The sequence below is a fragment of the Callospermophilus lateralis genome, chromosome 11 (assembly GCF_048772815.1).
Source record: "Callospermophilus lateralis isolate mCalLat2 chromosome 11, mCalLat2.hap1, whole genome shotgun sequence".
NCBI classification, from domain to species: Eukaryota; Metazoa; Chordata; class Mammalia; order Rodentia; family Sciuridae; genus Callospermophilus; species Callospermophilus lateralis.
This window is the reverse complement of record NC_135315.1, coordinates 55087929-55101470: the sequence shown is the minus strand read 5'-3', so window position 1 is coordinate 55101470 and position 13542 is coordinate 55087929. Positions and strand designations below refer to the sequence as shown.

The 13542-nt window shown below is 33.4% G+C and overlaps 1 protein-coding gene across 3 annotated transcripts in view; it reads right to left on the bottom strand.

Moving 5' to 3' along the window:
* Map2k4 (mitogen-activated protein kinase kinase 4) overlaps window positions 1–13542 on the bottom strand; it is a 124117-nt gene that overhangs the window by 24466 nt on the left and 86109 nt on the right. For all 3 annotated transcript variants that reach the window (XM_076869360.1, XM_076869357.1, XM_077110472.1), the window contains 2 exons: window positions 12804–12855; window positions 11081–11208 (listed from right to left, as the gene is read on the bottom strand). In XM_076869360.1, coding sequence (XP_076725475.1) covers window positions 11081–11208; window positions 12804–12855 — 180 coding nt within the window. The remainder of the gene's footprint in view (window positions 1–11080; window positions 11209–12803; window positions 12856–13542) is intronic.

The window sequence follows — 13542 nt, the reverse complement described above, 5'->3', positions numbered from 1 at the left end:
CTCCTTTGCTGGAGTGTGGTCTCTCTGCAAGTAGGAGCAGCATTGAGATCTTGGGACTACAGCATAGCAGAGCCTGAGGTATCTGAAGCCCAGATGGGTTGGGATAGTGACTGGGTTTTCGAGGGCTGATCTGGGTCTGGAGATCCCGAGAGATGTCAGAGATAGGGCTAAGAAACTTTTGAGCACACACAGAGACAGTTCGACTTTCCCGCGAGATTTAATTTATTTTATTTTTTGATTCGCTAATATCTCTGCCACATTTGCAACAGGGTGCTCTTTATGCATCAGTGTGTGGAGGACAATGATATATGAATGGTGTTTTGCATTTTTGTTTTAGTCTTATGTCTTTAATTTTTTCTCTTTGTTCGTACTCTTCCTCTCTTTTATGTTTTCTTGGATTTTCTTTCCAACTTTTCTCCAACCAACAGCAAATCTCTGTTGACTCCTCTTCCACTCTTCCTGTGAATTTTTAATTCTAGCTTCTCTTTTTCCCTCAAGAACATCACGTACTATACTACCTCTGTTCTCAAGTCTATTTGAAATTGTAAATCGTTTTAACAAATTTTCTGTTATACTATAGATAGTTATTGAACTCATCATTTTGGTTTAATGCAGGAAAACAGTAGACACCTTAGTGTGAGCTATTAGGTTTAAGGAGATAAATTGTGCACAGTGGGTGCTGTTGATATTGTTCTCACAATTAAAGGTGAGGTTCTGGAAACCTTCAGGGACACTATAGTTCTACAGGATGGAATTTGTGCTGCCTTAGATCCATACTTCTAGATGGGAAAACACACTAACAACATGAAATTAAGATGCTTCAGCAACAGAAGCCACTGATAATACAGCAGAAGAAATGTCCAAGAAGTTCAGGTTGCACATGGTTAAATTGATCTGTGAAGTAAAGGGCAGTATAAGGAATGAAATCAAAGAAAAAATACATAAAAGATCACTTCAATAAAGTCAGAGATTATGAAAAGAAAAAAAAAGCAGAAATCTTCAAAATAAAGGAATCAGTAAACCAAATTACAAATTCCATACAAAGCATCACCAACAGACAAGACCATTTGGAAGTCAGAACCTCAGATAATAAAGACAAAATATATAACCTTGAAAGTAGAGGTAACCATGCAGAGAAGATGGTAAGAAACCATGAACAGAACATCCAAGAATTATGGGATAACATGAAAAGACCAAATTTAGGAGTTATCAGAATAGATGAAGGAGCAGAGATATAAAACAAAGGAATACACAATCTTTTCAATGATGTAAGAGCAGAAAATTCCCCACACCTAAAGAATGGAATGGAAAATCAAATACAAGAGGCTTATAGGACCCCAAATGTACAAAATTATAGTAGACCCACCCCACACATTATAATGAGAATGACCAACACAGAGAATAAAGATAAAATCTTACAGGCTGAGGGAAAAAAAATAAATTACGTACAGAGAAAAACCAATTCGAAACTCAAATGATTTCTCAACCCAGACCTTCAAAGCTAGGAGGTCCTGGAATAACATATTTCAAGCCTGAAAGAAAATGGATGGTAACCAAGAATTTTATATCCAGCAAAATTAAGTTTCAGATTTGAAGATGAAATTAAAACATTCCATGATAAACCAAAATTAAAAGAATTCACAACTGGAAAGCACATTCTCAAAAAATATTCCATGATGATGGAAAGTGAAAAGTGAAAAGCAGCAAAAGAAGGATTTACACTACAGGAATATTCGAACAAAGGGAACACTAAGACAAACCAAAAACCATAAATAAACCAAAATGACAGGGAATACAAATCATATCTCAATACTAACCTTGAATTTTAATGGCCTAAACTCATCAATCAAAAGACACATATAGGAAGATTGGATTAAAAAGCAAATCCCAACAATATTCTGTCCCCAAGAGACTCACCTCATGGGCAAAGACATCCACAGGTTGAAGGTGAAAGAATGGGAAAAAAATTTATCACTCATATGGACTGCGTAAACAAGCAGGGGTTCCCATCCTCATCTCAGATAAAGTAGACTTCAAACCAAAGTTAATCAGAAGAGACAAAGAAGTGTGTTTCATAATTCTTAAGGCAACTATACATAAGCAGCACATAACAATTATAAATATTTATGCTCCAAACAATGGAACATCTGTGTACATCAAACAAACCCTTCTCAATTTTAAGAGTCAAATAGACCACAATACAATAATACTGGGTGACGTTAACACACCTCTCTCACTACTGGACAGATCTTCCAGACAAAAACTAAATAAGAAAACTATAGAACTAAATAATACAATCAATAATTTAGACTTAACAGACATATATAGAATATTTCATCTATCAACAAGCAAACAGACTTTCTTCTCAGCAGTACATGGCTCCCTCTCTAAAATAGACCATATCTTATGCCACAAAGCAACTCTCTTAGTAAATACAAAAAAGAGAGAGAGAGAGAGAAAGAGAGAGAGATAGAGAGAGATAGATAGATAACACCCTGTGTTCTATCCAACTGCAATGGAATGAAATTAGAAATAAAAAATAAAATTAAAAATACAAGCTACTGTAACACATGCAGACTAATAATATACTATTGAATGATGAATGGATAGTAGAAGAAATCAAGAATGAAATAAAAAAAAATTCTTAAGGTAAATGAGAATACTGATACAACGTATCAAATCTCTGGAACACCATGAAGGCAGTACTAAGAGGAAAGTTTACTGCATTGAGCACATTCATTAAAAGAATAAAAAGTCCGGGCTGGGGTAGAGCGCTTGCCTAGCATGTGTGAAGCACTAGGTTCAATTCTTAGCACCACGTATAAATAAGTGAATAAAATAAAGGTGTTTTTTTTTTTAAAAAAAAAAAAGAATTAAAAAAGTCAACAAATAAATGACCTAATTATATCTCAAAGCTCTAGAAAAAGAAGAACAAATCAACACCAAAAGTAGTAGAAGACAGGAAATAATTAAAATTAGAGCTAAATTTGATTTAATTGAAACAAAAGAAACAATTGAAAAAATTGACAGAACAAAAAGCTGGTTCTTTGAAAAAATAAATAAAATAGCCCTGGCCATGCTAACAAAGAGAAAAAGAAAACTCAAATTACTAAAATACAAGATGAAGAAGGAAATATCACAACAGACATGTCTGAAATACAGAAGATAATTAGAAACTATTTTGAAAATTTATACTCCAATAAAATAGAAAGTATCGAAGGCATCAACAAATTTCTAGAGACATATGAGTGACCCAAACTGAATGAGGAGGTCCCACACAATTTGAACAGATCAATTTCAAGTAATGAAATAGAAAATGCTGTCAAAAACCTACCAACCAAGAAAAGCCCAGGACCAGATGGATTCTCAGCCTAATTCTATAAGACTTTCAAAGAAGAATTAACTCCTCAAAGTATTCCATGAAATAGAAAAGGAGAGAACCCTTCCAAACTCATTCTATGACACTAATATCACCCTGATACCAAAACCAGACAAAGACACATCAAGGTAAAAAAAACTTCAGACCAATATCCCTGATGAACATAGATGCAAAAATTCTCAGTAAAATTTTGGCAAATCACATACAAAAACATATTAAAAAGAAAGTGCACCATGATCAAGTGGAGTTCATCCCAGGGATGCAGGGTTGGTTCAACATACGAAAATCATTAACTTAATTCATCATATTAATAGACTTAAAAACAAGAATTATATAATCATATCAAAATATGCAGAAAAAAGCATTTGACAAAATATAGCCCAACTTCATGTTCAAAACACTAGAAAAACTAGAGATACTAAGAATATACCTCAACATTGCAAAAGCTATATATCCTAAACCCAACGCCAGTATCATTTTAAATGGAGAAAAGTTGAAGGCATTCCCCCTAAAAACTGGAACAAGACAAGGATGTCCTCTTTCACCAATTCTATTCAACATGATCCTTGAAGCTCTAAACAGAGCAATTAGACAGAAGAAAGATATTAAAGAGATATAAATAAATAGGTAAAGAAGAACTCAAACTATCATTATTTGCCAATGACATGATTATATATCTAGAAGATCCAAAAAAATTCCACCAGAAAACTTCTAGACCTAATAAATGAATTCAGCAAAGTAGCATGATATAAAATCAACACCCATAAATCAAATGCATTCCTATACATCAGTGATGAATCCACTGAAAGAGAAATTAGGAAAACTACCCCATTCATAGTAGCCTCAAAAAAAATGAAATACCTGGGAATCAATCAAACAAAAGAGGTGACAGACCTCTACAATGAAAACTACACATCACTAAAGAAAGAAATTGAAGAAAACCTCAGAAGATGGAAAGATATCCCATGTTCCTGGATAGGCAGAATTAATACTGTCAAAATGGCCATACTACCAATAGTGTTATACAGATTCCTATTAAAATCCCAATGACATTCTTCATAGAAATAGGAAAGGCAAACATAAAATTTATCTGGAAAAATAAGAGACCCAGAATAGCCAAAGCAATCCTTAGCAAGAAAAGTGAAGCAGGAGGCATCACAATAACAGACCTTAAACTAAACTACAAGCTATAGTAACAAAAAAGGCATGATATTGGCACCAAAATAGACTTGTAAACCAATGGTACAGAATAGAGGACACAGAGGCAAACCCACATGAATACGATTATGTCATACTAGACAAAGGTGCCAGAAACATTCACTGGAAAAAAAAGATAGCCTATTCAACAAATGGTGCTGGCAAAACTGGAAATCCACATGTAGCAAAATTAAATTAAACCTCTATCTCTCACCCTGCATAAAATACAACTCAAAGTGTATCAAAGACTTAGGCCCTAGAACAGAGACTCTGCGCCTAATAGAAGAAAAAGTAGGCCCAAATCTTCACTATGTCAGCCTAGGATCTGACTTCCTTATTAATAAGACTCCTACAGTGCAAGAAGTAAAATCAAGGATCAATAAATGGAATAAATTCAAATTAAAAGATTTCTCCTCAGCAAAGGAAACAATAACGTGAAGAGAGAGACTACAGATTGGGAGAAAATCTTTACCTCTGATAAAGCATTGATCTCTAGGATATATAAAGAACTCAAAAAACTAACACCAAAAAAATAAATGACTCAATCAATAAATGGGCCAAGGAACTGAATAGACACTTCACAGAAGAAGAAATACCAATCGATCAATAAACCTATGAAAAAGTGTTCAACATCTCTAGCAATTAGAGAAATGCAAATCAAAAGTACACTAAGATTTCCTCTCACTCCTGTCAGAATGGCAATCCTCAAGAACACAGTCAACAATAAATGTGGGACACGATGTGGAAAAAAAAGGTATACTCATACATTGCTAGTGGGACTACAAATTGGTACAACCACTATGGAAAGTGGTATGGAGATTATTCGGAAAACTTGGGATGGAACTACCATTTGACTCAGCTATCCCATTCCTCAGGTTATACCCAAAGGACTTAAAAATCAGCATACTACAGTAATGCAGCCACGTCAATGTTTATAGCAGCTCAATTCACAATAGCTAAACTATAGAAACAACCTAGGTGTCCTTCAATAGATGAAAGGATAAAGAAAAATGTGGTATATATTATATTCAATGGAATATTACTCAGCTTTAAAGAAGAATGAAGTTATGGTATTGGAGAATATTATGCTAAGCAAAATAATCCAATCCCCAAAATCCAAAGGCCGAATGTGCAGATGCTAATTCACAATAAGGTGGGGGCGAGGGGTGGGGGGTGGGGGTGGCACTAGAGAAGAATAGCATTACCTTAGATTAGGTAGAGGAAAATGAAAGAAGGGGAGGGGAGGGGATGTGGGGATATAAAAGATAGTAGAATGAAATAGACACTATTACTTTATGTATATATGTGACTGCATGACCAATATGATTCTACAATATGTATACTCAGAAAAATGAAAAATTATATCCCATCTATGTATATCAAAGTACTTAAATGCATTCTACTGTCATGTATAACTAAGTAAAACAAATTTAAATTTTTTTAAAAAAATAAATAAAGACAAAGCAACAATAGAAAGGCATGTTTCCTAACTACATATTTTAACAGTTCATTTATAATGGCTAGATTAAAAGTGTGCAGTAATTGAAAAATAAAATTTTATTACTTTACACTATAAAAAAAGTTATAAAGCATGGGGCTAGGGTTGTGGCTCAGTGATAGAGAGCTTGCCTAGTATGCATGAGACACTGGGTTTGATCCTCAGAACCATATAAAAATAAAAATATTGTGTTCATCCACAACTAAAAATATATTTTTTTCAAAAAGGCATTAAACATATAGAAAATAAAGAACAAAAAAAAAGAGAATGAGTAATAAAACTAATTAAATTCTTCAATGAAAAAGTAGAGGTTAGCAAAAGAGGCAAAAACATGATTTTTCTGTGGGCTATCTATAAGAGACTTACTTTAGATCCAAAGATACAAATAGGTTGAAAGTAAGAGAATGGATACTCAATTTAATAGTAACCAAAAGTAAGCTAGGAGAGTTATACTAATATTACACAAAATAGTTTCTAACACAAAAAATTGTGATAAGAGATAAAAGATCATTAAATACCAAAAATGTTAATTCTTAAAGAAGCTGTAACAAATATAAACATATACAAACCAACATAATCACAAAATACAGAAAGCAGACTTTGACAGAATTGAAGGGAGAAATACAGTTTTACATTAATAATTACAGACTTAAATATGCCCCTTTTAATTAAATAGAACATTTATACAAAAGATCATTAATAGTATAGAAGACTTAAGCAACACTACAAACAAACAGTGTAAGATGTGTTAGTCTCAAACACAAAACAGGACACACCATAAACCAACTGAAACAAAACAGAAAACTCTACCCAACATAGAATACTCATTTTCTTCTCAACTGCACATGGAATATTCTCCATAACAGACTACAAGTTATTTTACAAAACATGCCATTAAATTTTAAAAGACTCAATCACACAGTTATCTTCTCTGAACACAATGAAATGAAATTAGAAATTAATAAAAATAGAAGAAAAATTCACAAATGTGAACAGCACAGTTAACCAATAAATCAAAAAAGAAAAAAAAAAACCCCTTAAAATTAGAAAATACTTTAGGATGAATGAAAATAAAACACAGAATATAGAATTTAAAGGATACAGAAACAGCAGTGTTCAAAAGAAAATTTATAACTATAAACACCTACATTAAAAAAACAAAGAGCACTAATAACATAATACCTTAACAATTAGAAACACTAGAGTTAACACAAAGATAATAGAAGGAAAGAAATATTAGAGTAGATTTCAAGAGATTATAATACCAAGGTTTGAGAAATATTTTAGAAAGTACTGCTATGAAATGAATTTTTATGTCTTTCACCAATGATCTAAGACCATATTATAAACAAATATGGAAGGAATTTTAAAAGAAGGAAAGTTCTAAAAGACAGAGATACTGAAGTGATATTCAGAAATCTGTGTTGAAGGGTAGCAGAGGGTTAAGAGAATCCTTTGAAAATGAAAGATTTTCACTCACTTGAAAAAAGCGAACAAAGGAAAAAAATGAGGGCAGTAATTTCCACATTACAGATGTTTCAACTGATAAAGAAAAAAAGCATGTCTGTAAGCATTACAAATATGTATATTATGTACTTTGTTAGGTGATGCAATACAAAGTAACTACATCATCTAAAATAGTAATACCAAAAATATGTATAGTCTGTATCTAATCATGAAGGAGCAATCAGACAAACCCAGAATGTGAGATATTCTAAAAATACTTCAAAAAAAAGTCAATGTCATCAGAAAATAAAGAAAGAATGGTCCAGACAGTTTAAATTAAAATAAAGACTGTATCAACTAAAATCAATGTGTAACCTTAACATGAACTTTTTTGGGGTTGGGGGACAGGGACATTAAGTAAATTTGAGCATCAATTATATACTAGATACTATGAAAGTCTTACCTTTTTAGGTGTGGTATTGATACTGTGGTCATGAAAAAGAATGCCCTTTGTCTTTGAAGATGTGCACTTAAGTTTTTATAATAATATTGCAACTAACTTTTGTTCAATGGTTCAGTATGTTGAACACAAACAAACATACATCTTTATGGGAGGAGGAGCTGTGGCAAAACGTTAACAATTAGCTTATGAAAAAACTTAGGTACATACTGTACATTTTGTTGTGCTTTTTCTGTTAAGTGATCTAATGAATAATCTAATTTCTACAGACTAAATACAAACTATAAATCTTCTGTCAAAAAACATCAAAAAGGAATAAAAAGGCTTTTAAAATTAATGCTGACCACATTCTCATTCATTTATATAGGCTGCAAAAAGTAGGATGGACACAAGTTCATTTCATTTGATTTAGTAAAGATTAGAAGCAGAGTGTTTATTGTTAGCCTTCAATATCCAAAGCCAAAGAAAGTCAGCAAGAAAACCAAAGCCCTGTACCTTTTTGGGCCTGTGAACCACATTTCTATGCAAGAATGAAAAGTCTTTTTAATAAAAATTACCTGAATTAAAAAAAATTCTGCTCTGAGCCACAAATGAATTTTAAAAACCTACGTGAATCAAATATAATTCTTAGCCAATGTTACAGGGTGCTATGATTTGAATGTAGTGCATCTCCCAAAGGTGCACATGCTGGAGGTTTGGTCCCCAAGGTATTAAGAGATTGTGGAACATTTAGAGGTAGGGCCTACCAGGAGGTAATTATGTCTCTGGGGGCATCACCCTTAGTAAGGATTAATGCTGATCTCACAAGTTAGGTCTTGTGGGAGCTGTTAACAAAGCAAGGCCAAATGGCACACTTAGCCCCTTCTGCAAATAGCCAATTCTCTTTCCATTTCTCTACAATGTGATACAGCAAGAAGGCTCTTATCAGAAACGTAATAAATGGTGTACAAATCTCTTTTCTTAACAAGAACCCAGCTTCAGGCATTCTGTTATAGTGACAAAAACAGACTAATGCAGCAAAAACATTTAGTCAACCTTAGTATTAAGACAAGCCCTGCCAGATGCGGTGGTACATACCTATCATCCCAGTGACTAAGGAGGATGAGGCACAAGTTCCAAGACAGTTTCAGCAACTTAGGGAGGCCCTAACTCTAATAAAAACAAAACAAAAAAACGTGGGCAGGTCCTGGCAGGGATTGTAGCTCAGTGGTAAAGTGCCACTGGGTTCACTCCCAGATTGGCGGGGGAAGGCGGAGGGATATCCTAAAAGTGCAGACAACATGTTCACTTAATTCTCTAGGTTTCATTATTATTAAATGTGTAAATTATGCCACTTCCCAAATGCTTTTTACTTCTTGCCTTTGAATCTGTTGTACCATTTCCCCCTAATTATCATGAGAAATACTTGATTTTCTGAATCGTCCCAATAATATGCCTGGGCAGTCAACATCCATAAATCCCAGACTTTAAGTAAAGGTCTATTTTGTCTTAAAATACACATACAACTAACATTGATATTGAAATACGCAATAATTCTAAAACATAGTCAATACTGAAAAATTTTAAATAACAATGTTTTTCAAACAAAACCAGAGTAAAAACAGGCAACTGTTCTGAATATGTACAAAGAAATATAATACAAATTTTGCACTATTTACATATTGAGAGGTAAAAAGGAAGAGAAATAATGTATGTTTTAGAAATTTACTTGTAAATGAGATGGAAAATAAATCTGTTTAAGCTTTTTAAATAAATATAAAATACTAAGTTCATCCATTCATAAACAAGTCAGAAAACTTATAATATTTGGCCTTTCATTCTTTTGACATTTCTATTTTTTTATAACCTGGAAACATAAATCATGGGGAAAATAACAGACTGGCAGGAATGTCTCAATAAATGGTAGCAAAACCTTATGAATCACTATTTATAGTGTGCTGGGAGCCATCAGCCAAGTAGGTATGACAATTTCCTTGCCAGCGCACCCCCATGTTTCTTTAGTGGAAGGACTCATGGAAATAGGACATTTTGCAGGACATTGCATGTAAGGTGACCTTGCTCAAGGACCAGGGCGGATCCGTGTTTAGGGTGTTCCTGGTTTAGCATAATAGGAGATTAGGGTGTTCCCCCTTTAGAATAGGGGTATCCTGCTGCTGAGTTCCTCTTGAGTTCTTAGGGTCAGACAGTATATTTGGGAGACAAAAGCCCAGGAGTAGTGGATTTGGGCAGAATGTGGATTTGGGCAGAAAACATGGATTTCCCCAGAACGTGTTTGTAGACGGCCGGTGTGAGATTGGGAATAAAGAATTGCTGTTTGAATCTACAAGCTGTGTGGTGGCTAGTGATTTGTGCCCAGTCAGAGACTGCGGCAATAGTGTGTGCTAGTCTCCAAAGAACCATAGACACATTAATGGAAGTCACTAATCCCAAGAGAAAAAGTTTAAAACACTAATCCTAAATTCCAAATCAAATAGACATCAAAATTCAGGCTGTAGAAACATGTATGTGCAAATACACCGAGGGTTGTATCTCTGAAAGACAGTATACCCTGAGGGGAGAGACTTCAGGATGCAAAATACCAAGTGTTTAGACTGCCTTTGTCTGTATGCTTCATTCACTCCTAAGGAAGAAACTGACAAATACAACACAAATTCAGACTCTGTAAAACATGCTGCATTCTGCCAGAAACTTAAGTCTCTAACTGGAAACAGTATCCCTTAGTAGCCTAGGACACATTCACAACATGTATTAATGATCTACTACAGCTAAAAAAGAACACAAAGAGTACGAGAACCATCAAGACAGTTTTGAGAACTTATCATCTGTTTGATTAGTTAAGTTGCATATAATAAAAAATAATAATTGGAAAAGACCATATGTGCTAAATGCCAAATAAGAGGAAGTGAGTAAAACAATGAATACAGAAGTTCACTGAAAAAATTTAGCAGTAGCGTAGAAAAGCATTCTCAAGCTTCGAGAAGAGAAAAACATTTTAAAATGATGAAACTGAGAACAAATGGTAGATTCTAGAGATATAGCAAGAAAGGGCACAGACTATCTGCAATGACTAATAGCAAGAAGGCTTAGATTGCACACTTACTGCCATGTATGGCCTACATCCAGCGTCTCTTGTCTTGGCAATGGAGTCCACAAGCTGTCCACTGATGCCAAAGTCACAGAGTTTAATATTTCCACTTCTGTCCAGAAGAATATTGGAAGGTTTGATATCTACAAGACACAGTTATCACTTGGTATAAAATTAATCAATAAGTTCTAAAGTACTTTAAGCAAAGTATCAAAAAACCTTAGACAATATAAGTAGCTAAGTCCTTAAATTCAGACATGTAAACAACAACAAAAAAACTTCATTTAGCACATGCAATCATTATTCATGTTTTTAACACATAACTTTAATGACTAGAATGCATGCTAGCCAAACCCATTTCACCACCAATGTCTTAATCCAAAAGATATGAATGGAGATTATATTTCTCTTTACATGGTCATATTTATAAAACATACACATTAACTATGAGTTTTCTTTATTGGAAATGGGAAAAAAATCATTTTCTAAACACTAATGCTTAAAAACTACCCCCCAAATGCTTCAGAATAAATGTAGACATTCTAGAATGTTTTGTTTTCATTAAGAAGCTTATATTCATTTACTTGTCCAAATTCATTATTTAACAGGCAAAACAGTAAGAAAGAACTTAACTTTCAAATAAAGTTTGGGTCCTAACCTACATGACTTTAAGACAAAAGAGAAGATGGCTATTTAATAATATTTTTAACAAGCATTAAGCCAGGCAAAATTTAACAAAATATTCTGATATTCAAGGTTAAACATCACTGGTCTCAACCCCAAACGGAAAGTCCTTAAATAAATTCCCTCAATTACTAACTTCTTTAACCACTAGCACAATTTCCTAGAACTCAAGATTTTTCACTTTCATGAATTCGACTTTTACTCTTCATTCTAATAACTATCAGGTTCAATCATATATTGTCACATATTGTTTGTCCATTACAATCTACTGAGGGTACTGATTCTTTCTGCTTTTTGCTCTCAATCTAGCAAACATTTAATATATTTGCTGAAAAATTCAGAATTTCCATGAACTTACTGCTTTTCTAAGTTTAGTGTTCAACTCCATCAAATATTTAAATTTAAAATCTGTACCTGAGGCCAAGACCAACATTTTGACAAATATGTCATGCCTTAAATGGATTTCAATTTATACTATTAATTAAAAGATCCCTCTCAAGAATTATCCTTGAAAATGAAGAAGAAACACTTGATAGGGATTGGTAATATGGTTTCAAAATGCATGAGAGTAGGGTATTATGGGGGTGTGGCTCAGTTGGTAGAGTATTTGCATGCAGAAGGCCATGAGTTCAATCTCCATTATCAACAACAAAAAATGTTTGAGGGTACTATCCCCTAATCCTTCTCTGAATGTCCACAGGACCAACCTGGTGTCTTTTCAGAATGCAGTGAAGCATTCCTTATCTGTCATGTAAGTGAATAATTATTTCTAACTTAGAGTAACTACTTGCAGCAAAATTTAATTTTTAAGCCCAAAGAGCCTGAAATCTATAGAATCCCAAAGGAGGAAATAACACACACACACACACACACACACACACACACACTCACACACACCTAAAAAAGTTTTAGAATGCATAGAATATTTTTTGCTAAAAATACAAATATTTTGGAAAGCTTACACAGTGATGTTGTTATTTTTTACTCATTTTTGCTTAACCAATTAACGGGGGGAAAGTTAATTTCCATTCTGTAAAAAGCAATCCATACCCACCTCTGTGAATAATTTTCAAGTTTTCTTTTAAGTGGTTTAGTGCTTTCACAGTCTAGGGAAAAAAAGATGAGATGGGATAAAGAACTTCTTTCTTTCAAATAAAAGAGTACAATAGTTTATCCTAATATTCCATGTAGTCCTTTGTATGGTGTTGATCTTAATACTTCAATATTCTTTTTATGATAACTAAAGATACTGAGTAATGATTTTGAATCTGAAAACTTGGTTGCCTTAACATGGTATTCTCTGACAGCTTAAAAAAAAAGTAGCATGATTCAAAAATTCATTAAAAGTTGTATCATTTTTCTTGTGCTTTAAACATTTTCAAGAATAAAAAGAACTCATTGTAAATAGTAAAGATCAACAGTTGTCCCAAATTCTCAGTTCCTTACAATCATTCATCCTCACTGAGGCTCAGCTTTCAAAGTAATTTTTGCAAAGCCAGATTATCTGCTCAACTAGCATGGCAATTTATTCACAGTTTATCCTGTTGATTGACCACTGCTCAGAATCAGAAAAATCACAGATTTCTTCAGAAAGAAAAGGAATTGAGAATTGTATTAAAACTTCTACAGCTTCAAATCAAAATAGAAACAACAGCCTACAAATTTACTGTAAAAAAATCAAATCTCAGCTGTCATGAAGCTGTTGGGTATGAGTAATGCAGAATACACAAACCTATAATGTTTAAATATCTTTTCTTCCAGGTTCATTGCTTTATTAATTACCAAAAGACTTA